Source organism: Anopheles ziemanni, chromosome 3 (genome assembly GCF_943734765.1).
Source record: "Anopheles ziemanni chromosome 3, idAnoZiCoDA_A2_x.2, whole genome shotgun sequence".
NCBI lineage: Eukaryota > Metazoa > Arthropoda > Insecta > Diptera > Culicidae > Anopheles > Anopheles ziemanni.
In genome coordinates, this window is record NC_080706.1 from 43,894,145 (window position 1) to 43,920,031 (window position 25,887).

A 25,887-nucleotide genomic window follows, 5' to 3' on the forward strand; every position below is an offset into this window, starting at 1 on the left:
AATTGAATGCATCAGAAATAGATTCTCTTGGAAATATGCTAACGAAGCTAGTTTATCGTTTCCGAGTGCGGAGTGTTAGTCTCTATTAGGGTTGCTAAAGGGATCTCTTGGAATTGCTTGTGGTGGAAGTGTCGACCAACAATAGTGTACCACTCCGCTCTCGATCGTTAGAATGAAAAAATACTCTGAAGAACCCATCATATGACCACCGTTTTGTCGATTACAACACTTCGCCGCGTATGCTTACCAGCTTTACCGTTAGCCATTTTGACCTGGCATCTGGTTGGAGGTTCACGCAAACTCCAACCCACGTACGCCAAACTCCATCCCGTCGTCGTCGGTGTAGCTGTCGACCACCAGCAGCGAACGGCGCCGGGCACGGCAGTCCACGAGCGCCGGTGGTTGCGCCGGTGGGGAGGCGTGCTGTTACACGATCACTTCCATCCGGTTGCCTTTGCGCGTGACGCGTGTCTGATTGTACGGGTTGTCCACGAGGCCACCGCACTTGAAGGTGAAGATGACTGTCTGTCCGCCAAAGTTGGCCTCAAAACTGCAACCGGGGTGGGGTGAAAAAAGAGGCGTGAATAGTACAAACGATTACAACGTTTACAAGCTAGCAAGAAGCCAGCAATAATCTCGACTCACTCGGTGCTTATGGTAACTTCGGGTGACTTGGCAGTGGCATTTTGGATGACCAGGAACAGTTTCGTCACTATCTCGATCGAGTGCGCCGTCTGGAACACGAAGTCGCCTTTCTTTTTGCCGATTTCGGACTGCGTAGGAGGAGGGAAAATTAATTTAAAACGGGTGCGCAACGGGGATACCAGAGAGTCGAAAAATAATTGTAGTCAGATTTTTGTTCTAACACATTTTTGAAGAAAGCGTTTCGACAAACATTAATGTTGGCTTTCTACAATCTAACACTAGATTCCTACAAATTCCTTGCCAACCGTTTAAAATTTCTATTGCACCTGATAGTAAATTGCAACTTCTAGCTCACATAAGTTTAAGCTCTTCTATATTCCTCACTCAAGAAGTGTAACCCGTTTGTAACAAATCTACTTGCGATGTTAAGGCCTAAGTTCATTCACTCCTTAAGACACTGCACGTGCTGCCACTTACCTGAAACAAGCAGCCGGTGGGTGATTCCGAGCGGTCGGACATGTTCGACGAGCAATAGTTATCCTACGAAGGTGGGTTGTTGTAGTGGAGATGGAGATGGTGATGGTGGTGGTGGTGGTGGTGTTGGATTGCCCCGATATTGTGCGAGGGAACATGAAGATGTTGCAGATGATGTTGATGATAACGATGAAGGCGAACGATGGGGCAACGAGATGATGGTTGGACGAAAGGACACAAAATAAAGTAAACAACATTTATGGCATCAAACTAGCGTTGTCGGCGGGCACGATTGTAATTGCGGGGTGGCAAAGGAGGAAAGGTTGCTCTGGTGGAAGGGAAAGGAATGGGATGTATCGCTGTGGAACGGTGCTGAAGAACTGGCTAAACGAGTGCCACATATACACGCGTACGGAAGCTCTGATTCGGACACACAGCACACCCAAAGAATGTAAAAACTCCCACTGAGGGAGCACTTACCGCGCGGATGTGTATGACGGCAATGTCGTCGAAATACGGGCTGAGTGACATCCGGTAGATTTCCGACGCCGGAATGCGGTACTTGATCTGCATGGTTTTCTGGTCCAGCAGCAGCATGGAGTTGGTCGAGATGACCAGGAGGATGGGAATGAACTGCAAGAGGAAAGGGAAAAGTGTAAGTGTTTATGACTTACTTTGTCTTAACGGATTATATGGCGCACCATCCCTTACCTTCCCACTCGAGCGTGCGATCTTGTTGATGATGTCCGCAAACACCACGTACTGGTCGTTGTGCTCACAGCTGACCCGCTTCCACTGGATATTCTGCCGCAGCCGAATGTAGTCCCCGTGGAACGGGTGAGCCACGCTGCGCGGGTAGGAGATCTTGCGATCTTTGAAGATGATGCTGGCGGTCACCTTCTCGCGCATGCGATTGCGAGCCGGTTGATCGAACGATTTGCGGTACTTGTAGCACCGCCAGCGGTGGAAGATTGTGCGCAGCAGTTGTGACGTTTCGGCGAGAAAAGTTGGCGCCGATGGCCACTCGTGGCAGATGGGGCTCATGTTGTCGTGCGGTAGGCGTAACAGCAGCGTCAGGAGAAACTCACGAGTCTGCAGGATGTACAGATCGAAATGAATGTTTGGGCAACCGGGTTGTTTTCAAACTTGATGCTTACCTTAAGTAGGACGAAAAATCTTCCGATCACTTGTACGGCCCATTGTGCTTGCTTCCGGAACTCCACTATACGTATTTTTTCCCGTTCCTATGGTAATCAAATAGAGAAAGTAAATAAGACTGGTACCAACAAAACATCAAAGCAAGCAGCCAAATAGATTCAGCTCGCTTTGAAAATAAACATTTGAGAATCTGTTGAACATTTTGACACTATCAAAAGGTCACAACAAACCAAAACCTACCCTCCAAACGCGCCAGTAGCTTGCGATGATGAGCTGACTTCGCCGCAGTGCCATGAACCGTTTCCGCTTCGTATAGCAGCGGTACATTTTTTGTATCAGTACCGCCAGTTCGTTCAGTCGCACCTTCCGGAACTCGTCCAGCTCGTAAACCGTGCGCGGACTCCGGATGAACACCTTCTTTCGGCCGATGGTAAACTCGGCACCGGGCAACGGTACGCTCCTTATAATTAACGCCACTCCGTCCACCATCGTGCCAGTGAAGTGTGGCCAAGTGTACTGACAAAGCAGCTTGTAGCGCGCCACGAACCGTGCATGCACCATGTTGAAACAGTGCCCATTGCGCCACAGATTAATGAGGGGCATAAGACTGTAACGAGATGAAAGATAAAAGTGAAAAAGGTCGGTCTTTGAAAGCTTTAGTACTAGGGACACTTACCATAGATAGCGAACCTGATGCTGCACCAAACCCAACTCGAACATTTTAGCTTGCTTCAGCTCGTTCGGTTTGATGCAGAAAATGTAGTGATTGGAGCGCTGCTCGAGCAGCTTCAGCAGGGTCTGCAGCGAGGTCCGTAGGTTGGTGCTTAAGCTCGACGGTTTGCGACTCGAGTGACGCTTCGGGTTACCCTCCGGGAACAGGCAGGACGCGACGGGCAGATCGCTCTGAAACAGGCAGCTGCTGATGTGCTTCGGTAGCAGGTCCAGGTTCTTTTCGGTAAACCCGTTCGTCGTGTACACCACCGGACCTTCGAAGTGCCGCACTCTACCGGAAGGGGAAGCGAATAAATGCAACATTCTTGCTTTGTCGTTACGTTAGTCATGAGTATGTTTTGTCCTTACTGGAAACAATTTGAAGGCAGTGTTGCATCCCGGGCGAGAAAGTTCGCATGCCCGGCACAGCACTGATGAAGACGAGTCAACAGTAGCCCATCGTTTACGACCTGTGGCTCATCGAGTAGATGCAGTATGCCATAACACGGTTTATCGATGAGTTCACAGATTGCTGCGTTGTCGAAAAAATCGATCCGTATCCAATCCAAACCTTCGCTCACGTACAGATCTTGCTGGTGTTTGAGAACGTTTTTTACGAAATGCTGCAAAATCAATCAAAATAAGGTCGCATTTCTCGTCCAAACCGTTGCCCTCATTCACCACGAGCCGGAACCCTTACCTGTTGCAACCGTTCGTTGCAATAGTTGATCGCGAACTGATCGAATGAATTTTTCTCCAATGCCTCAAACCCGTAGAAATCCAATAAGCCAATCGTTTTCCCTCGACTTGACGTTCCGGACGATTTCAGTTTCAGCGACTCGTTTACGCGCGTAACGATCCACGCAAACAGTCGGCCGTACATCGTCCGACACAGGGTGAACTTGAGACGCGAGGCATAGCAGGCATCAATCTCAAGTCCGTCCGCTTCCAACTCTCCCCAGTTGTCACCGAAGTGGGTCAAGCAGTTGAACAGTAGCTGGTTGTCGAGCTGCAGCAGCTGTGCGATCTCATCCAATTCTGCAAATAAAAAAATCGATAAATTATTCCCTTAATTTTCGGTTAAGGGAGAGTTTCAAAACTTACCATACTCGTTGGATATTTCACATCCCTCACTCCCGTCGATGTTGGTGGTCGGAATGAACGTTAGGTTGCCCAGCTTCAGCACGACAGCCAAGATTGTAAAAATCGAAAAGATTTCCTCCTGACCGAAACCCAAAATTTCCAACGAACGCTGTGAATGTGGATAGAAGAGATGAAGGATGAACAAACGAACGAACATAAGATAATAGAAGAATCTTTTTTGAGGTCTTCTCCGTACCTTCGTGAAGATGAAATTGGTTCGATCGTCTTCATTTCCGTAGCTATTTTTCAGCAGTTCATATTTATCGATATTTCGCTGAAGTTTAAGTGATTCTGTGGAATAAACGGAAAAATAAATATTTGAAACGATCCTTCCGGATGTAGATATACTGCAGCTTACTGAGCAGTTGAATGTCGGCACCGGAGAGCAATTGGTAGAAAATGTGGAAATTTCGTTCCCCGGAAGGGCGTGTGGTTACACGGGACTAGAAAATGTAAACAAAACAAATTAATCGTTTGAAATCGACATGGTTGTAAAGCGATCACTAAGTAAAATGGCCGCATAGATACCTTTTCCAACATGTCTAGGCACGCAACCCGGTGGTTTGCATGATAAAGGTTAGGAATATACATTTTTGGTTGTTTTCTTTTATAAAATAGAAGCATACCATTATATTATACTTACACAAAGTTAAGTGACCACCGACGGGATCGCCCTTGTAATCGAATTCAATATCAAAAAATTTTCCCTAAAAAGAAAATGGAAAAGGTACAGTTCTCCATATTCTGCACTCGTTGGATGTTTTTCTCGCTGTCACTTACAAAGCGACTCGAGTTGGTGTTCTTCCCCGTGACCGCATTTCCCATCGCCTCCAGGAAAATCTCCGCCTGCGCCACCCGTTCGCGCATCTTCTGCAGCTCCAGATCCCTTATGTACACCTCCTTCGAGATCGACTTCAACATCTGCCGCCGGTGGAACGTCAACGGCGACGTGGTCCCGTGCTCGTACGTCAGCGCGATCGATGAAGAAGACTTGTGGATGGAGCGGGTGCTGCTGTTGCTGTTCTGATGGCAGCAGCGCATCGGGTGCCGTTTCTGGAGCGATGGCGAAGGGGACGCTCCGCACATGCGATTGAGGTCCGCGTGGCTGCTGGTACAGTTGTGCTTCGGGCATCCGGTGCCCCCACCAGCGCTACCGGCGGTAGATTTGAGCGTCGATTTGGTCGGGAACTCGTTGCCCTCGGTCGAGCGACTGATCGATTGGTTGGAGTGTTTCAAACATTTGGGCAGACTGGTGACGGGCATAAAGCCGTAGTTGGCCATCGCCGGCAGGTTCTCCGAGCTCTTGTGGTGCGAAATCAAATCAAATTCGACCGTTTTTTCGTGCGAGCATTTTTGTTGCTACAAAAGGGGGGAATGCAAAAAGAAAAATCAAATAGAATTGCATCTTTCACGACGAGTTGCTAAGATCCCCTACTTACCCGCGACGAGTTGTTGTACTTCATGATACTGTCCAACCTGCCGCCGACCGGAGTGGCACTTTCGAAAGACGAGCCAACGCGGCTGATTGTAGAATGTTTCGGTGTCGATTGTCGCGAGTTTGGATTGGAGCCACGCAGCGAGAAGATTGGGGCCCGGCTGCGCCGCATCTCGGAGAGCTGCGTCAGGAAGTGGACTATCATGTGCGAGGACTCTGTTTTGCCGGAACCACATTCGCCCGCCATTATTATGCACTGGTCTTCGTTGTAGTTCAGTAAGAACTGGTGCGCCGAATTTGCCAAAGCAAATCTGTAAGGTGTTAGAATACATAGAAAAATAATATAACAAACTCAAACAACATGTTTCAATTAAAACAGAAAAAGTCAATAGAAATCAACTCACATGTGGGGCGGTAGCTGAAAAAGGCTTTTGGTAGCATACTTTCGAACCTGTTCCGGGTTATAGATTTGCAGGGTTTTGTACGGGTTCAGGGCAACCAGAAAAGTTCCTATGTAGGTCTGCAAATGTCATGATAACAAATCTATTAATCTTAAAACAAATAACCAGGGGTGGCGGGGCGAGGACTCCTTCGCTTACGTATATCAAATCCCGTTTGTAGCGCTGGTGAAGGTTGTTGATGAAGCTCTCTTCCGAGAGGTTCTCCAGCAGCACCGAGTCCCAGCTGCCGATTTCCTGCTCCATGTTGGGCATCTTTACGTTGTCTGGTTTGGCGATTTTCCTCATTGGAACCGATTCAATTCCCTTCAGTGGTGCATCAAAATTCAGCACAATTGGCTGATCGGACCATTTAAACACGGTCCGGTTGGTTGCAGATGCGTTGACGCTTTTCCTCCTTCATCGTCGTACGGGTCGATTACATGATGCACATCAATTTATGCTTCATGTGCTCCGTGTTGTAACACGGGCTGCCATAGGCGTTAGCTTTCGAGGACGAGGTTTTTTTCCTCTTTGTGACCGATTTTGTAATTTCTTCTGTGTGCTTAGGGGTTGTGTTGGCAACAAACCGCTAGATTCCCGCAATTGATACCATCGCTGTTGGGAGAACCTACTGAAGAAAGCTTATCTTCGGATACACACAATTTGTTATTCTCAAACGCTTCTTGGGAAAGCATACACAACCGAGCGAGGCATCACTTTTCTCCCGATTATCACGCTGGTATCAGTAAACCACACACCAGATGGAAACGATAAACAATAACAAAATACACACGCAGACCACATTAAACAGTAAGTTGGCAACTTTGGCGAAGGCAATCTACCATTCTGCATCAATTAGCAGAACGACAAACGGAAAACGTATAGCGAGCTGGAACACCTCAGGATCCAACTTTTTTTTTTCTTCAATGCATCCTAAATAGTGTTGGCAAAATCAGGAGTTGCAAGATTCGAAGACTCGATTCCTTGACGGAATTGAGTCCCATTTGAATTTTCTGTGTAGAAGATTACACAAATTCTGATTCTCTTGTGTAAACCATTTTCTGAGTTCAACAAATGATAGAAATTATCAGCAAGCTGGATTTTTACGCACGATATAACGGATTTGATAAGAAAGATTCGAATCCCTACAGGGATTTGGTTTTCCCACCACTATTTTCCACTATTTTGACACTTTCCTGATTGGCAGCAGAGATTGCTGTCAGTTGGGTGTCTTTGCCAGTTGTTTACGTCAGCCCATCGGCTAGCGACAGCCGATACTGCTTCTCCAAAGATATACTTTTTTCATTCATTGAAACATAAAACATGCAGCAAATGTGTAACTGTGCATTTTAGTATTTAACGTTGATTAGGAGCGCTTTATATGGATTCTAGCGATTATGATTTAATTTGAATGGAAAAGCATATCTTAGCCAATAACTACCTTGATGCCGGCAAATGTCATAACAAACCAAAGAAAAACGAGCCGAATTAACAGAAACACGCATAAGGATACGCAATGTTGTCGCGAGTAAAACTGGTATGTTATGAATAAGTAATTTGCGAAAACTGATAGCGAATAATAAATTCACGACCGAACATTCTTTAGAACTCAACGCTCGCCTTAGCGCAACGATGCATTCACACCTCATCGGTGGCGGCCAAGTCCCAGTCGGGTAGATACAAGATTTCTCCCAAAGGGGACCGTCCTCTGACCTACGAGATGGCAAATCCTCCACACCAGATTGCCCACCGTAAAGCTTGGAACGCGTGGAACACATGTACGTAATAGTTGTGGTACCATTGGTTGCGTAAGAAAAGCTAACTTTTCCGCTTCATCCTTTAAATATGCCTTTAGCAAACCTCGAGGGCGAGCTGCGTCCCTCGCAGACCATGCTGGAAGACGATTTCATTCGTCGTTTCATGAGCGGAACCTGGCATGGTATGGTACTATCGGAGGTTATCATTAAGCGGCAGCATAACCACGTTCGGATAGCGGCCATTATTAGTCGTTCAATTCCGGCACGGAAAATGTACTTCCTCATAGGTTACTGCGAGGAACTGCTGGCCTATTGGTTGCAGTGTCCAGTCACGTTGGAGCTGCAGACTACCGATGACAAGAAGGATGTTATATTTAAATACATTTAATCTGCAGAAATGTTAAAATAAAATAGTGTAAATAGAACTGAATCAGTAATGAATCAAACTACTCTTTTTTATTATTCATTTTCATTTATTCGTTTTATTTTTGTCGTTTGCTTAAATTCTTCCTTCGAGCATTTCTTTTTCGATTGGGTCGTTCGTCCACTTTAACCACTTCTGCTTAGTTTTTTTTTCTGTTTGTTTTCTGCCTCGTGCTATGCCTCCGATTAGATGTTCCTACTTGTAGATGATTCGCGCAATACATGGACCAGCAACGACTGTCGTGTTGGTGTGCAAATGTACAAAAGTAATAGCTTTCAGAATGGGATTGATTAAAAAAAGACTTAAAAATAAACTACCATTTTCGAATGCCCGGGTTAAAACAAAACGTATTCATTTTCTGTCCAAGGATCATGACATGAGACCAACGTTTTAACGGATGTACAGAAAGAAAGTTACTCTTCGGTTATGCAGAAGTTGCACAATTTAATTCAACAAAATTGCAACATCACGGAACAATGCAAGAATCGTAGTTAAGGAATCGTGTCACCATTCCTCACCTTGCTTACATTCCCAGAGCCATTTTATGAAATTATAAACGGCATCTCGTTCTATGCGGTGTGCGTGTAAGTTTTCGTCTTTGTATCGTCATTGATTTTTTTTGCCGTTCGAATATCAATTCTTACTCATCGGAAGTAATGCTTTTGTAAATTACGCTTTCAGTTTGGCGCTCCCATGCCAAGTGAACACATTATCAACCTTTACATCCTTCATGTCGCGATGATGATCTCTGTATCGACGCCATCTCCTTATCGACCCTATCCAATTGTCGATTTTTGGATGATATATTATACTGCAGGTGAGACAAATGGAATTGGTCATACAAAATATCCCGCGCTGTCCGTATCGTGTTTAAAATTTCATTGGGATGATCTCTTAATTTCTGAGGGGTACGATTAAAGCGTCATTAGATTATTTGATCCATGTCCAAACTGCTGGCGACGTTTAATGCTCTATGCTATCAGAGGTTGAGCGTTTTTTTGGAAGATGTTTGGTGTGTGTACACACGTGGTAGCGATTGATTGAAAATACAGGTACGATGACAAGTGCTTGTTTCCTACGGTGATAGTTTTCCGTAGTACCAATCGCGATCCTCCAGCTAAACTACAGAAAACATACGTTTTATTTCATTCGAATTAAGTGTACCTCCAAAATTAACTTTAATTAAAACAGGATTTAAAAAATCTGCTACCGAAAAGCTAGAAGAAATCGTGAGGAATCTACAGTGAGTATAAGTCTTTTCGAAAAGACGAAACAAAAATAAACCCTTGAGTAATAGATGTTAATTTGGGGTGGTACTGTCAAAGCTGTTGCTTTACTTCGATTCAAATTAAGTAAATTTGTTAAGCAAACTGAGACAAAAGGTTTAACAGAGAGTTAGGAAAATAAGCAAGAAGAATGATTGAAAGAAAGTTGTTTGTTTTAAACATTCGGTACCAAACGCTTCCATTTCCTGTTAGTTGAATTAGCAATCCATCCATCCATCGCTCCATCCAGTGTATGTTTCAATTTGTTCTAATAGCATAACCACAAATGGGACATGCATTATTAGGTCGAATGCAAATTTTTTTTAGTTACCTCTATGTCCTGCATATTGATGCAAAGGGGATGTGGTCGCCTAATGTCTCGTTATCCACCAGCGTTACATTTGTACTTTCTTGTGTGTTGAGTGTAGTAGTAGTAATAGTAGTGCCCATCGATAGCGCGACACCGTCATGGGTGGTTGTTTAACACTAGGATCCAAATAGCGGTCATTCTGACCGCAACGCAATTTTCGATTCCAATATCTCGAAAACGGGTGATATTTTTTTCAAAAAAAAACAAGGCTTTGGTGGCTTAAAATTCAAAGCCACAGCTAAAACAAAAATTTCGGTTGTTTCCGTTCGAACAGTTCCGAGAACCAAGTTGACCACCCCTAGAATGTTTTTTTGCGGTCACTTTGACCGCTCTTTTTAGGACGCTATAACTTCTCTATTTTTGAGGATGTTTCAAATCTGTAAACGACTGCTTTTTAGTATATTTATTGACTGTCTTTTGGCAGTTTTTGGTTTCATAATTCCGCTGGAGATGGGCATAAAAAATTAAAAATGCCAAAAGATAGCCAACAAATATACTAAAAAGTAACCGTTTACGGATTTGAAAAATCTTCAAAAATTACGAAGTTGTAGCGCATTAAATCGAGCGGTCAAAATGACTGCCAAAAGCATTCGGGCAAGATTTCAAACCAATGCATTCTAGTGTTAAGTTGATTCAATGGATTTCAGGCTGAATTGGTTTCCTCGTGAAGAAGATTTCGCATTGCAACCGGAATCATTTGCTGTGAATCGGGAACGTTTGCAAGCTAAAACCCATTTTGCCTAATACACTCCGTTCCAATTTTGCTGTGCACGAGTGCTGGCACTTAACCGTGTCCCTAACCTGTTTGTAACCTATCTTTGAATCAGTCGCATTGAGCGCATTCACACTCTTGATGTTGTTCCACACCCTCCCCCGCCAGCGACTCGGCATCTCCATCGGTTTGTTTGTTTATTACATCTATATTCATTCCTTACAATACTACGGATATACTTTTTCTACAATTTCCATCGACCTTTCTTCCGTCCGTCCTCATTCTCACCCAAGATTTTGTCCTTCCGTTCATTCGCTTCGCTCTATGTTGCACGGCTTTCACTCTTCTGCATCACTATATCTGTTTTATCTTGCTCTCAAAAGTGATTTAAATTTTACTTTGTCAGTTTCCCGCTACCAACATCTGCTTGTTTAATCAGCTTAATTCGATCGCTCGTTCGTTCTCACCTACGCGAATGTACAATATTTTCATGTTTTATGCCTTTTTAACATCTGCTGCTGTTGTTGCTGTTACTAAAATTGGAACTAATCTTACTAGCCCGTTCGCTCTCGCAAGACTCCCTTACATTACTCATGTCAGAAAAATCCTATTCAATAGCACAATCTCTTTGTTCATGTGACGTAGGTATAAAATCATACATTATCATCAGATGTGAAAAGAAGAAAAAGAAAAAAATGCATCTCATTATTAGCGTTCTGTAATGTTTTTCTTCTGTCGCGTGTCGTTCTCATTCTATCGTTATATGTGGTGTGGTACTTAAGGTAAAAATAACAGATAAAGCTTTTCCCGTTGCATATGCCTTCTCACACGAGCTGTTTTTTAGTAACAAAATAAAAAAAACAATTGACACGTCATAGTAAAAAAATCAGCTCTTTACGGAAAGAGACTCGAGGAAAACGAAGACAATATAAAAGAGCGAGCGCATAAAAATTGCATTTAAAAAAAAACATTTTACATCATGTCCATTGCGAACAACTGTTGTGTTACACTGTTGCTTCTGCACTGTTACTATCCTCACGATCTACTAATTTCACAATCAATCCTTTCGGTTCTTGTCTCGGCTTTAAGCGATAAAATTTACTAGAAGACGGAGAGGAGGATAGAAAGAAAGTCTCGGCTCTAAGCAATAAAATTATTCAGAAGTCGGGGGAGGATTGGTAAAAAAGAAATAAAGTAAGGGAGAGGGTTTTACAGTTACAAGGGTCGCAGTTTCAAAAGCAATAAATGGGAGGGTACAACTGAAGGAAGATTTTTCACGTTACATTAGCCAGCATCAGCAAACGATCTTCCGGTGCCCGATGCGTTTTGCGATAGAGTCCGTGGACAGTATTAGATAATTACCGCGACGTAAAACCGCCCCGGCGGGTGTTGTGGATGCTCTCTCGCATTGCCTTGCAACGGTGCGCGCTTTGTTTCGTTTAAAGCTGAGATTCGAACCTGTTTCATATTGTTTCGGGGTTATGTCAAGGAGGATTCCATCCCCCGCTCTCTGCTCTCGACCGTAGTCTTTACTTTTTATTGCAAGTGAGTGCGTGTGTGTATGTAGAGTGTATTGTGGATGGTTGTTATTTCTGTTATCTTACTCCTTTCCTATTTTTGTAATTTGTTTTCCATTACACGTTGTTGGAGGTTTTAAATAACTCTCTTTTCCATGATGTTTGAATGTTTCGTTCCCATTTTACTTTTCCTACATCTTCATCGCCAAGGAAGCTTGCTTGCCTGTGAATTTCCTTGTCGTGTCGTGACTTATAATCTCTCCACGTTGCATTTTACTAGATTACGCCTTTGCCATAAACTCAACATCGTGTCGCCGGATTTCCTTTAAACCATATCCATATTTCGTTTAGTTTGATTCGCTATTCCGCAGTTGTGTGGTGTTTCAGTAGACTATCAGCTTACGCAGCATTATTATTTTGGTTTAGATATTCGTTTCACTAAGGAGTTCGCTTGCATCGATGGTGTTGCTTGTTTGTGAATCTCTAAACACGGCCTCAGATGCAAGCGTGCGGACAATGGTGGGTGTTGTTTGCGTGTGTGTGTGTGTGTATGTTGTGGTGGTGTTACGGGAACAGTTGGTTGAAGTTCTGTATTAAAAAAAAATCCTCAACTGTTCCAACTTGTCCAACCGTTCACTTATCCAGCGAGTTGATGGCTCTGAAGTGCCGGGCCCTAGGTAATTGGACCACTACGCGACTCAGCTGAGCGCCAATATCGCCGGGTCGTCCTCTCTCTCATGTGAATGTCCTTTCGCTTAACGCTCTTCCTCCATTTTTGTTCTGTTTTTACAATGTAGGATGCGCTTACAGTACGATGAATGCTGCGGCTGGGTGGTGGTGATAAGAGTGGTGGTTGTTGTAATGGTGGTGGTGGTGGTACTATGCAGTCAGGTTGTTGCTTGTGTCGTCACTGCCTACTGCCTCCTGCCCGCGTGTCCGGGAAGGGTTGGAGAGGGTGGGAGCGTGGCCATTTTATTGCTACCTTCGACCGAGCAGTCCGTTCGGTGGCTGGGCGCCCGCCGACGGCATGTGGATCAGCTCGAGCTCGACGAGCAGCGGGAAGTGATCGGACGGTATGTGCGGATGGGGACATCCGACTACCTTGTTGTCCCGCAGCCACTCGGTCGAGATCGGCCCGAGCAGCCCGAGCGGCACCATGCCCTGCTTCGAGTAGAATATGTAGTCGATAATACCTTTAAATTCGAATGTATAATTTGTATATGGCATTATATCTTCACTGTACGCTGACGCTAGCTTAAAGGAATGAGTAAATTCATTTGGTGTATCACAATTTGATATACGCTGCAGGCAGGATTTGTAGCCCAGCTCCTTGAAATCTTGATGGTCCATGGATACACGCCCGGCACTTAGAAACTCAATCACACCCGAGTCCGGCAGCGAGTTAAAATCGCCGCACAGCACCAGCTGCACGTTATTTACATCGAACTTGTGTCCCGGCCGGAAGCTGAGCCCGGCCTCGTCCAGTATTGTCTTGATCTCGTTGCTGAGCATCATCGTCTGGATGAGCTTCACGTCGCAGAACTCCGGATCCCAGTGGATGTGCGCCGTGCACACCAGGATCGGCTGCGAGATCTGGGCCGCCTCCGGCGAGACGCTCTCCCACGCGCCCTCCTTCACCTTCAGCAGCGCCGCCAGCCCGATGTTGTCCTTCGGCATGACGCGGTTCAGCATGTTATCCGAGCCCTCCGCATTCGCCATCGCGAGCTGATTGAACTCGACCAGATGCTCCTTGATCAGCGAAAACCTAATTAACGAAACACGTAGCACATTAGTGACGTATTGACTTTTTAAACGTCGTCAACAGGCCGTCCTTCCCCCCCCGATACTTACTTTGACGAGCGGAAGAAGATCGCGCACCCGTCGACGTACTTTCGGTCCGCTTCCGACATCGTTTTGGCGCGCGATTTCGGCGAAAAGATACCCTCGTAGCCATCGATCTTCAGCTCCGGCTTGAAGAAGTTGAAGAACTGGTCCGTCTCCACCTCCTGCAGACTGATGATGTCCGCGGAGTAATGTCGTATTTCGTCGAGAATGGCCTAGCGAAATGGGAAGCGCCAACAGTAAGTAGTTGTTATCCAAACACATCCGTTTCGGTTCGGCGTGCGGTGGCGCAACCGTGTTACCTTTTTCCTGTACTCCCACGTCAGGGCCCAGCTGGGACAGTAGCCGTACATTTGTCGCGTCGCATACTTATCGCACAGCACGTTGTAGCACATGACCGTGAATATACCTGTTTGGGGGATGGGCATGGGAATTTTTCGTTTCCCGCACGTAGAGAACATTTAGTTTCGCGATGTATAAACACAGCCGTATGGGGAGTCGGTACACCACACACTGGTGTTTCTGGACTTTCCATTCGGCTGGGAATGATTTTACTTACATGCACCGCGGGTACGATTGGGACGGGCCAGCGGAATCCAGGGACGCTGGGGTGGCGGAGCTACTGTGACTGTAAGTAGAGAAGCAAGGAAAAAAGTAGAATGAGCAACAAATGTCAGTCTATGGCGGTTTGTGGAACAACTTTATTTGTCAGTCCAAAATAAAACAACTTCAAGTTTAATAATTCAACTAAAGCAAAACGACTCTACTTAATCAACCGTACGGCACTAAATTCTACGTTCTCGAGGTAACGAAAACTACGAAAATTTCACAGACCAACGGGCGCGTCAACCGCGCTCTGCTGGAACGCCAAAAGAACGTGGCCCCTTTCAACACAATGTTGTTGTCCGCCCGGGCGATTGTTTTTCGGTTGCGTCGAAGTGACAAAGTATATGCTTTTCAATAAATGAAATATTTCTTTCGGAATGTCCTAATTGGATGTTTGTCCCGGGTCCGCGGGACCCGCTATCGCATCGGTGGCTGAACAAACGATGGACGACGTCGAGAGAATTTGTTGGTTCTGGTCGTGTTTTCCTTTTTTTCCGTTTTTGCTTTAATGTATCCACCTTTTTGCCAAAGGAAAACATGCCGACGAACAAAACACACTACGGAAAAAAAATGTTGAAAAGTATATTGGAGAAACCATTCGTTAAGGTGGCGCGTCAGGGGTTTAATTTATCAAATATAGCGATCATGGGTCGACACACCGGGTGGATTCCCCCTGGAAAGGAAGGGAGGTGGGTGGGGGGAGGCAGTCCTCCAATCGACTGGACGGACGCAACAACCCACAAATGGCCCGCGTTAGAAGGGCAGTCGAGCGGAAAATAAGTTGTTAAAATAATAGCGCATAGATAGGCGTTTGTGGGCAATCATAGGGTTCGTTGCCGGCGGATCGCGACCCTTTCGCGGAACGGAATAATGCTCGGAGGTGACAATCAGACGAAACCGGATAGGAAAAGCCCCTAGACACAAAGCAACGCCTTTGGGTTAGTCGAGGAGGAGAGAAATAGAGCCGGCCAGCATGCGATGCTCTTATGCTACGGCCCTACGTGTGGCCCAACCACGAAGGAACGAAATTGCGTAGGAGCCTTCAGATCGCGAAATGATGTTTCCTCGAGGCGACATTTCTTTTGTCTCTCGGTACAATAATAATGAACCATCACACCACCATCACCACACACCATCGCCCGCGCAAACGTTTTACACGCAGCATGGCGTGACGCCAAGGACCGGACTGCGGCCCACGATTAGCTCCAGTAACACACTTTCGTCGGGGTCGAAATGTGTGGGACCGTTCTCTTCCTTTATTCGCTTGGCCGGCACTACGATCTGTTGTGATTTATTTTTGTCGCGCGTTGACGGATGATGGCAATGATGGAGCTGTTCTATGAACGCCAAACAGTTCCAGTACGAAGGGAAAATGCAAATTTAATTCTGTATTTCTTGAAACACAGCGTACTCAAATAATTTAATCATGGTTTTTATGAGAATAAATCGATTGAATTGCGCTATAATACAAACGAGGTGAAAAGATTAAGATTAATCAACGATTCAAATTCTCCTTTGAACGAACGAACGAAAAACTTTGGATTTGGTAAAATCTTAACACGGTCAAACGAGAGGATCATAAGATCGAAATACAGTTGAATTTCACATATGAAGATTCACTCTACTAATTTAAACTAATTTCCCCCTTATTAGCATTCGCTTGGATTTTTTGACAACTTATAGTTATTTAACATCCACGAACAGTTTAGACAAACTTCACAAAACACGTAGAAATTAGAAGCCAACCAAAATCAAAAAAGAAAACATTACCTTTGGAATGTTACTTGAAACCTCCACGAGCAATATAAATAAATCACTAAGAATCCGTAAAAATAGAACAACCTTAAAGTTGTACAACCAAAATAAAAAAGAAAACATTAGTATTAGTGTTATTTGAAAACAGTTCATAAACAGTTTAAATAAATGTGTAACAACACGTTAAAAATTAGAAGTTATATAACTAAAATAAAAAAATTAAATATCACTATTAAAAGCTTACTTGAAACATCCATGAAAAATTCAAATTAACCACTCAAAAAAAGCGTAAAAATTACAAGTGGTACAAAAAAAAAATGAAAAAAGAAAACATTACTATTGAAATTTCATTTGAAATTTGATTCAACCAGTATCGAGAAAGAAAACATTCAAGCCTCTCAAGACGTTGGGCTTTACTAAACATCTCAAACATTTTTCAAATTACATTTCAAATATGATTGATATTCTGGTTCCTTCAATGTTTCAACAAGCTATAACCGATGCTATTTGGTGATAATGTTGAGCACTAAGTAATTACAAAAACTCAATTTGATCACTTCTTTGAAAATAGACTTAGAAACGTGTTGACATCACTTGCCCAATGGGATCTTTTCCAAAGGGAAACTACGACTACAAAGTCGGAATCCAAAGCGATCCCGCTTCTTTTCCCAGATGATTATCTGCGAAATGCTCACTGCCATTTGGACGACGATGGCTAGGGATTTTCCATCGCGACCACCGTCGTCAACCTGTTTGCAAACGCGTAGCACAGCACCACCCCCGGTAGCCGGCGGTCGCAGACGTTTAGCACACCATAAAAAGAAAACTGTTTACAGGGGGGGCTTAACGTTTATCGCGGGGCACAAATCATCGTCATCATCGTCGTCGTCCGCGTCGTCGTGGCATGGCGGCGGATGATAATTTATTGATAGTTACTCGGGTAACAAAAACAATCAGTTTACCACACTTCGACTTAAAAGCTGGGGGGCTCGGTGGGAGGTGGGTGGGTTGGTGTGTGCAGAGGGTACCACTATCGGAACACGAATCTGCTGATGCCGATGCAGCAGCCGCTGTTGAACAGTGCAGTGATTTTGTGCATAAAAAGGTATCAACAACCCGGCAGCAGATCGGATAAAAAAAGGATATAAATCTCTACCCTGGCAAGCAGTTGTGTCGATTTTTCTTTCCAATCTAATGCAAGTGTGGAAAAGTATGTTCCGGAAAGGGGGATGGGGAGATTAATGTTGCGGGGGCACATAAATTAAAAGGACACACAGGAAGTGCCACAAAAAATAACAGATCTCCTCAGCGATCGCTTTCGTTGGTGGTCGCAATAGTAGCACAACACAACAAACAAATGGGTACGATTCAGGAAGAACTAACGTTTACAGTGTGTCTCAATCGTCCGTTGGAAGAACGCTAATAGGATTAATCTGTTGAGTGGAAAATCGTACGGCAGGAGCAGAAAACAATGGTACGACAACTGCACTGGCAATCGAATTTAAGGTCAAACTATTAGCAATTAGAGTCGAAATGCGGAAGCAAAACCGGGCGGAAATGCAGGCAGCTGTGGTGAAGAAAAAAAGGGCTCAGCAAAACGGTTTGGAAGAACTGGGTCGCACTAATAACCCTTACTCCTATATAAATCAACCGAAAGATGTGCCTCGAGATATGTGGGGAGGGTGAATGGTAAGCGGAAATGGTACGAGTAAATGGAGTTTTGGCTGCATGCACTTGAGGAAGAAGAAAGGGTACGCAAAGGGATACGCGGGAATCGGACAGAAACGTCGAGGAAAAAACCCAATTGGTCAGATAGAACCGACAAAAAGATTGAAACTGAGAAGTTGCACACAATTGCTCCTATTAGCGATGGTAAATTACTTCATGTTTCCAGACGACCGACGAATCGGTCTCGCAACGAAGTTAATGTCCGTTGGCCCTCCGTGGTCGATCTCTCTCAGACACGTCGGATGGCATGACTTTGTGTCCTACCCGTGTTACGACATCTGTTTGTTTATGTCACACTGTCCCTTTTTCGCTGACTTCTTTTTGCTCTCTTTTTGTCGGAGTCCCGTGGGATCCCCTGCCGGATGGAATCGCTCCATCAGACTTCATTGATTACTTTAAAGGGTGCAGCAGCAAAAACACCCACAAAAATCAAAACGAAACCTTACGATATTGAACATTAATTGAAAGGGCACGGAAGGTAAATTAATTCTCGAGTTCTTTCGTTGTGGAACGTTGGAGGAGTTCCACATCATGCTTTACAGCAAAAGGGTGCAGTTGCATGATTCTGTGCCCAGGATGAGAAAAGCGCAACTTCGCAGAGGGATAACATCGGATGCAGCACCTCCGGTAATTAACGTGATGCCTTCTGCCGCCTAGCTAGCAAGCTAATCAACTAAGTAAGCACTCTTCCCCCGAGGCAAAGGTTGGAAGCGGGATCACGATGCGGTGAGGGCAAACGAAGCGCAACAAAACAAGAAATAAATCCAATAAGAAAAGGGCGCACCCGCTTCAGGAAGGCGCACGTTGTCGAGAAGCGTCAGTAGACAAAACAAGGTGTGACCAAACCACCATCACCCACCGGCAACAGTCTGTATTGCGGTGCACTGGAATGGATTCGCAACGAAATCGAACGGCGGTACCGGACACGGAGACGGACGGTTCACTCTTCGTCTTAATCTGTAACTGCTTCATCAGCCAAAGTGCGGGTGCGCCGTCGAGATGCGCGGAAGCTCCTTGTGGCCGTGAAAGCAAAACAGACCGTGTCTTGAGGGACTTTTTTTTTTGTTCAACCAACTGCAACAGCATCATGCAAAAAGGTTGAATAAAGCAAAGGGTGAAATGGATGATGACTTGCGGCTAAACGGTAGCAAAGTGGTTCCCGTTTAAGGGTGCTTTAAGCAAGCTTAAACGTTAACTGATCGTTCTCATCGTGAGCAAATAGCTGCCGCTTGCATTGGGCTGATTTAAGCCCAACCAGACACTATCCCTCTCGTTTTTTTCCTGCTAACGTTGGATGAAGCAAGAGTTGTATTTAATGTTTTCTCCTCTTTGTAAATTCTAACGAATTTTGGTTAGGTTTAAACGTTTGCAACAGAAACAAATTTGTTTTGTAATTAATTTGGAGATATCTATGGTTGGAAAGTGAAATGGCTTTAGTTTGACTCAAGACAGTTTGTTGTGCCCTTTTCTGCACTGCAAGTTTGCACTAGCATTTAAATTTACAACGAACATGAAATTTAAATGATATTTTATTGCTGGCCAAAATTGTGTACTCATTTTCAAGCGATCGAAACTATGAAATTGCAAACAACGAGAGTAATTAATTGATGCTAGAGCTTTTACTATTCCTATAAAATATATTGCGGTTTTTTATTAAATCATAAAAACAGGACAGTATACGTAAACGAAGAGTAGAATAGCCCGTAATATTCCTCTTTTTTCATACAATATTATGACCTTTTTAGTTTATTTTCCTATTCAGAGTATAAAGATTTTTTCCGATCCATTTTTATTATATTCAAACCAGAGAGAGAAAAAAGATGTCCAGAGTTTTGAAACGATACAATTAAAAATTTCAGAAAACTGTACAATAAAATGGGCCAAAACACGTGAAAGAGTGCTAAAAAATCACATATAATGACCTAGAGGACACATATAATTTAGACCAACACTGCTAAAATTATATTTTGCAAAACTCTATCAAAACAGTTTTTATTACTCTTGGCTAGGTTTTTAGATTAAACCATCATGACGAAAATATATCCGAGATTGTTTACAGAAGACATCACCATATTCTCTATCGTGCACACTTTTGACCCACCTTACTTTAATCCCTTCACTCAGTAACACTTTACAACTCAACTATGTAATGCGAGGTACCACCAAAGTAACATCTGTTTATTACATTAAAAGCTTTTTACAATTTATTTCCTCGTCGCTTTACAGCGGAAGGTCGAGGTCGTTGTGTCCCAATAAAAATAAAGGGTAGTTTTTCTACTAGAAAAATGAAAACCACGGTCGCGCGTACTCGTTGTGCGCTGAGCCATTTTTACGATGAACGTACATATCCATCTTACCACTAAAATCGGGATAATCTTCATCTTTTCCCGCTTCACCTGGCAAACAATCGGCCGCTCGTTCCAGCCCTACCTAGGATAATTGATTATTTTATAGGTTAATTTATGGTGGACATGAAATAAATCACTCCGACCGACGCGCGCGCCTATCGCCCAGTTTATGCGCGTAATATCCATTATTCGCACCATTAGCTCACGGTTCTCAACGCCATCGGCACACGATATGTGGTTCGTGTCCCACCCTCCCCCCCCATCCGCCACCAACCCCATGGGTGGCATTTCGGGTATCGGGGGTGGGGATGGCCGGGGTAATGAGCCCAACCGTTCCCACCGGGCCAGGAATTACACGAAAGAACGGTTTTATTTCATTCATTTCCCGCCACCCAACAACTGCATCCTGGTGCGCAGAAGTGCATCATCCACCAACTCCCGGCAAGCAGCCGCAGACTTGACGGCAAGGAGGCGTGGGTTGACTATTTGATCGCCCAGTTTACTCTGCCGGATTTATTTTTCTTGTTTTCAAAACACTTTTCGTGCCCGCGCTTTTCTTCCGACCGCTCGTTGACTGCGTCGTTGTTTCGTTCATGTTTTTTTCCCTTTCTCACATACTCCTCACTGTTAAATTATTCTGCATGTGTGTCTTTTGCTAATGTGCTACAAATCTCGTGGACTGCGCTAGTGTTGCTGGCAATGGACAAATCGTATGGGCTAGGCAAAAGGTTGACAGGTTTTACGATCCAGGGGACCGATGCTGTGGTCTTATACTTCGTGACTTGAAAAGTTCCTCAGCAGTGCAGCCCACTTTGTGGACGATAAAACACAGAAAAAAGTACTAGAATATTTATTTATCCAACAACAAAAATTAATATTAAAATAAAGAATTATCACCCGGATAGTAAAACGAATACTATTAAATAAACCGATTTGTTTTCAGTGTGATTTTTTTTATCCCAACTCAATCCTCTGCATCAAACGTACGGCGTTGGAGGTCAATAAACTATAGGGCGGAAGGTACTTTTTGCATGACACTGACATAGACACACACACACATAATGTGTATTATTGGCGTTGGGGACGGGTGAGGGTGTCAGAAAGTAATTGCCTCGTGTTCGCAATTTTCAACGAAGCCAAGAGGTCAGTGGGAGCAAAAGGAAGTAAGCTCTTGTTCCAAATTGATTCCCAAACAAAACGGAAAAGGTTTGCATTTTCGCCTAATGGAAAGATGTAAATGCGACACCGTCATTTCAAATCTCTACGTTGTTTCACTGAAAATTTACATTGCAAAGCGAAACAATAGAAAAATGCCTAAATGAAGAAATGTTGCAACGCGGTGGTGGCGCCAGGCCTTTTCGGTCAAACAATTTCCCAACATCCCCCCCTCCACCGAACGACGCTCGGGCGATCGAGAGTGAAATCTGTGTGGGAAAATCGCCCGACCCTCGGAGCGCCCCGCAGTCTTGGTTCCGGCAAAAGCTGCACGGGCGCGATGTTGGCACCGATTTATTAAAAAACTGCACCGCCAGCAAAATTGGGCCAGCGCGCAAAATTCATGCTAAATCGAGGATGCCATTACTTATTTATTTATTTATCTTGACGCGGCCATTTCTTCGGCCGATGAACATACTGTGCAGCGTCCAAAGGGCTATGGGGCCGGAAGAGGGGTTGAGAAAACTTGGGTTGTACGAAAAGCGAAAGAAGAAACCATTTTGATCCCAACCTGATGATTGTGATGAGAAGGTGTCAACTGTGGACTTTTCATTTGCGCCTCCAGCCCGGCGACGCCACGGTGGAAGAAAATTTCAGAAGAAGCCGGCTAGCTATTTATTATTCTTTCTCCCCCTCCCCCCCTTTTCCGGGGGGCCGGCCGTCGTTTCCTTATTCCGAAATAATCTTCCCATGCATACGAAAATCTTGAAGTTTGTTTACCCTCCGTGGGGAGAGGGTAGTGAAAGGCGTAGGTTTGGAGAGGGGGGAGTTTGCAGATTTAAATGAAGATCTTGAAATGAGGCAAATGCAGTAGAAAACAACATCAAAAGTGGCCTCGGGACCGCTCGAGGTTCGCTTTCATCGTTGTGCCAGCCAGCCGGTCGTGAGCAGAGACAAGTGGCGCGATGGAAAGTCGGGAAGCACAACGAAGGATCGGCAAGAGGGGCGGGGGTGAGGAAATAAAACATAAAGCTGACAAGCCAGAATGGCGTCAAATTGGCTGAAGGCTGCGGAACTCAATGGAACCTAAAACAAATGCCAGCCAGCCAGCGAGCGGAAAGGCGCGCTGGAACATTTCAATGGTGCAAAACATACAGCTGAATGATGTGTGCCCAGACGTATGGGCGAAAATTATGATGTTTGCGTTTGTTTTCTTGTTTTTCTCTGCAAGCATGTTTTGCCGTGTGCCCTTTCGTCCTTATACATGCAAGACGCCCGCGAGAGCTTGGCAGCCAGGGTTTCCTTGGAGGCTGTACCATTCATAGGCAGAAAGACGTACTTGCCCTTCGGGCGGAAAAAAGCTCACATGCGGGCCCACAACCACTTCCTTTCTCAAGTGTACCCGTCGGAGCTGCTAATCATCGCCCGGGCCCATCGTCAAAACGAGATACAAAAGCCCTTGCGCCATTCAGCGGATCTTGTTTACTGCAGTGCGCCGCTTTTCATACTCGTTCGTCTCGCTAGGATTAAACCATTGAGTGAATCACTGTGAAGAACCACTTGAAGTACATATCCCGTGAGGTTATGTCCGGTTAGATCTGTCCATAACACCGGATACTCTGGCACATGCATACGGGGTTTTGAAAGCTAGCACTATCTCCAGGTCAATGAGAGTGCCAGAGATTATTCTAAAAAAGAAACTTAAATTCGTGTTTATTAAACTCAAACAGCCTCTTGGTTTTAAAGTTTATAGAAGAGTGTTTTCATACATAAAAATTGATATGAAGAAAACGAATTCATAAAAAAAAATTCAAAAAGTATTACAACTAATCGGGTTCTTCTTGACAGCATTGAAACACAGTTTACGTCATTACGGACAAAGATAAATATGTTTGTAGAACACAGTTCATAGTTGTGACTGTTATTATATTAGAGGCATGGTCAGTCCCTGTATAATTCCCCCGATATACTTCAACAAGCAAAGTCGGTCAAAGCTGGCTGTAGTCAAAACAAAACATACAAACGGAGTTCGCAACGGCAGCCGATAATTGGACGAAGAGGAACTTGTGTATCTTCAAGCTCAAATGGACGTAACGCCAACGCATCAACACGCATTAGAACAACAACGACGTTGATGGAACAGAGTAGACTCATTATGGTCTGGATATCGAAAACATCCAGATCAAGACAGCTGATGCAAGGCAGACCAAACACGCAATAGCGATACCGATTCTGAGGATGTCAGCGGATGGATCGCAGACTAAACATGCGACAATGATCTCAATTAACCGGAGAAAAAGAGTAGGGGCGCTTTAGTAACAAAGGAATTCCAGTAACGTGATGACGTGATATTATATTACTGCTATAATTGCCTTAGTACTTCTTACTAATCGAGCCTTTGTTCAACACGAAATTGTTGACAGCCCCTGTTGGCGACTGTTGTTAAAGTTCAACAAATAGTATTTGTTCATTGTTTGTCATATTATTTAGGTAAAATAGATGCTTATTATTATATTTTTAAAATATTCGTAAAGCCTTGTAACATAGAGCTTCGCTTCGTATAATGCAATTTGTTTCGTTTTGTATAAGCGGAATAAAAACTTGATAGACATTTCGACCGCTTTAAGACTTCGCAGATCGTATATCATTTTTAGAAATTTTGGGAAATTTTACATTTTTGCATATCTACTTAAAAAAAAACAAAACTAGAATAAGGTTGAGCTAAATTGGTGGTGCGACAACACTTGACATCGGTCTGTCACGGTTTTGCTACCACACCGCGCCTCACCACTATCGAATGTCAGCGGGTGGTAAGGCACAAGGCTACATTCCTAGCGACTAAAACACGCAGCAAAACCTGATGGACCTCGGTGTTTGTTTTTTTTTGTTCCTCCTCTGAACTCTAAACATTAAACCCGCTGGACCGGTTTCCGATCATGGCGCTTTTTCGCTTCCATTAGGATTGCCGTCCATACGCTTCAACGAACCGAAGTAATTATGTTCGAGCGCAGCGAATCGTCATTAAAACTTTAAACTCCTATGCTGTTGCTGCTTTGATTGATATCGGAAGCTCGGCGGCCGGTGTTCGGTGTGAAATGTGTTCTCCGAGCTCGACCAAAGCCAAGGCACTGCGGGTGGCCAAAAGGCTCCTTTTATTGGGCCAATAATGTTGAAGCTCAAGAAAGGTAGTCCCGCCGCTTAATGATCTTGTGAGCGATGTTTAATCCCGCTACTAATCGCTCGCTATACGCAGCCCTCCGAAGAAGCTGAACTAAGCGAGCTTGTTTTAGTTGAATTGATTTCAGATTAGGTTCGCAAGCGGCGTCATCTTAAGTCGGTGCATCTGTTGTGGAGGCTTTTCTCAAGGACTGTCGCAAGTTGGAAGTACGAAGTAGTAATGAACTTATATTTACTTGCATGATACGGTGGTAACTGTTCAGTTCGTCTCAGAGCTGTGTTTCTTGCTAAACTAACTTGACGTCTCAACGTTCGACTTCCAACCTTGCCGATACACTATGACATCCAACTCCGCGCACAAATGGTTTATTTGCATAACCCCCAGAGCGCATCGATAAATCAATTAGGCGGTCAATCTTCATCGCGAAAAGCCACCGGACCAGCTCCAAGCGTTCGCTAAAAACCAGAAATCCCACCTTCAAGGTTGACGCCGTTGCGTCAATGTTGGCATTTTCCTGTGCATTATCGGATCGATGTAAATCACAAAACCGACGGTGGATTGAAGACCACCGTGCACGAAGGAAGAATTTGATAAGATTATTTGCCGGACCGCAAATCCTTCGAGGCAGTGGTTTTTCGTCGAACATTCCAACTCGAAGTGACAGCTCCCGACCGTGAAGGAGGACGTTGCGCATGCCTTTGCGAATTCATATTTAATTACGTCCAATCAGCGGGCATGCATCGGCATCGGTTGGTCGATCGCGGCGGGTGTTCTGCCCAGATGCGATACGATCAGAAGTGCATCGGTGGTTGTCAAACGACGGAGCTTGACGGACTCGACCTGTAAAAAACAAACATTAACCGAGGGCTCGTGCAACCGGGGAGCGTTAGGGAGTTGTGCGCTGAAGCTCATGTGCAAGCTAATAAATTGTGTCAATGGCAACAGTGGAAGGGCATTAAAAAGAAGCAAATCCTCTCCCCCCGCCCCGTAGGCAAATTAGACGCGAAGGAATGCTAGGAACGCTGTCCTCTGCATTCCGAGCGACTCCACACCTGCTTAGAGCCGCCGCGAGCGAAATAACTCACGATGAACTCACTCGTTAAATCGATAATCCCAACCCTGTTGTGACGAATGGTCGCCCATTTCATGCTCGATGATGCTAATCGACTCGGACCGCACACCGATGTATTTTTTTTTTAAAAGGCTGCACAAAAATTTGGCAGA

General features: G+C 44.6%; 3 protein-coding genes across 3 annotated transcripts in view; 1 reads left to right on the forward strand and 2 right to left on the reverse strand.

Annotated features, from left to right (window-relative positions):
• Nucleotides 1-426: 426 nt before the first annotated feature.
• On the reverse strand, nt 427-6,903 carry LOC131286449 (unconventional myosin-Ib). The gene is made up of 19 exons (XM_058315398.1): nt 6,166-6,903; nt 5,971-6,086; nt 5,571-5,877; nt 4,912-5,490; nt 4,775-4,838; nt 4,660-4,673; nt 4,490-4,574; nt 4,328-4,422; nt 4,093-4,240; nt 3,689-4,026; nt 3,358-3,611; nt 2,954-3,280; nt 2,518-2,884; nt 2,277-2,363; nt 1,831-2,211; nt 1,600-1,752; nt 1,123-1,185; nt 646-773; nt 427-550 (listed from the first exon to the last, which is right to left on the reverse strand). The coding sequence occupies exons 1-19, from the start codon at nt 6,310-6,312 to the stop codon at nt 427-429; spliced, it is 3,777 nt and encodes a 1,258-aa protein (XP_058171381.1). The 5' UTR covers nt 6,313-6,903.
• A 619-nt stretch (nt 6,904-7,522) lies between these two features.
• On the forward strand, nt 7,523-8,152 carry LOC131284820 (small ribosomal subunit protein uS3m). The gene is made up of 3 exons (XM_058313679.1): nt 7,523-7,543; nt 7,613-7,784; nt 7,862-8,152. The coding sequence occupies exons 1-3, from the start codon at nt 7,523-7,525 to the stop codon at nt 8,149-8,151; spliced, it is 483 nt and encodes a 160-aa protein (XP_058169662.1). The 3' UTR covers nt 8,152.
• Nucleotides 8,153-12,804: 4,652 nt separating this feature from the next.
• The window catches only part of LOC131286663 (CCR4-NOT transcription complex subunit 6-like), a 119,990-nt gene continuing 106,907 nt past the window's right edge, over nt 12,805-25,887 (reverse strand). Inside the window, exons 4-7 of the mRNA XM_058315646.1 lie at nt 14,453-14,521; nt 14,196-14,302; nt 13,903-14,108; nt 12,805-13,816 (exon numbers count right to left, since the gene is read on the reverse strand). Coding sequence (XP_058171629.1) covers nt 13,030-13,816; nt 13,903-14,108; nt 14,196-14,302; nt 14,453-14,521 — 1,169 coding nt within the window. The 3' untranslated portion in view covers nt 12,805-13,029. The remainder of the gene's footprint in view (nt 13,817-13,902; nt 14,109-14,195; nt 14,303-14,452; nt 14,522-25,887) is intronic.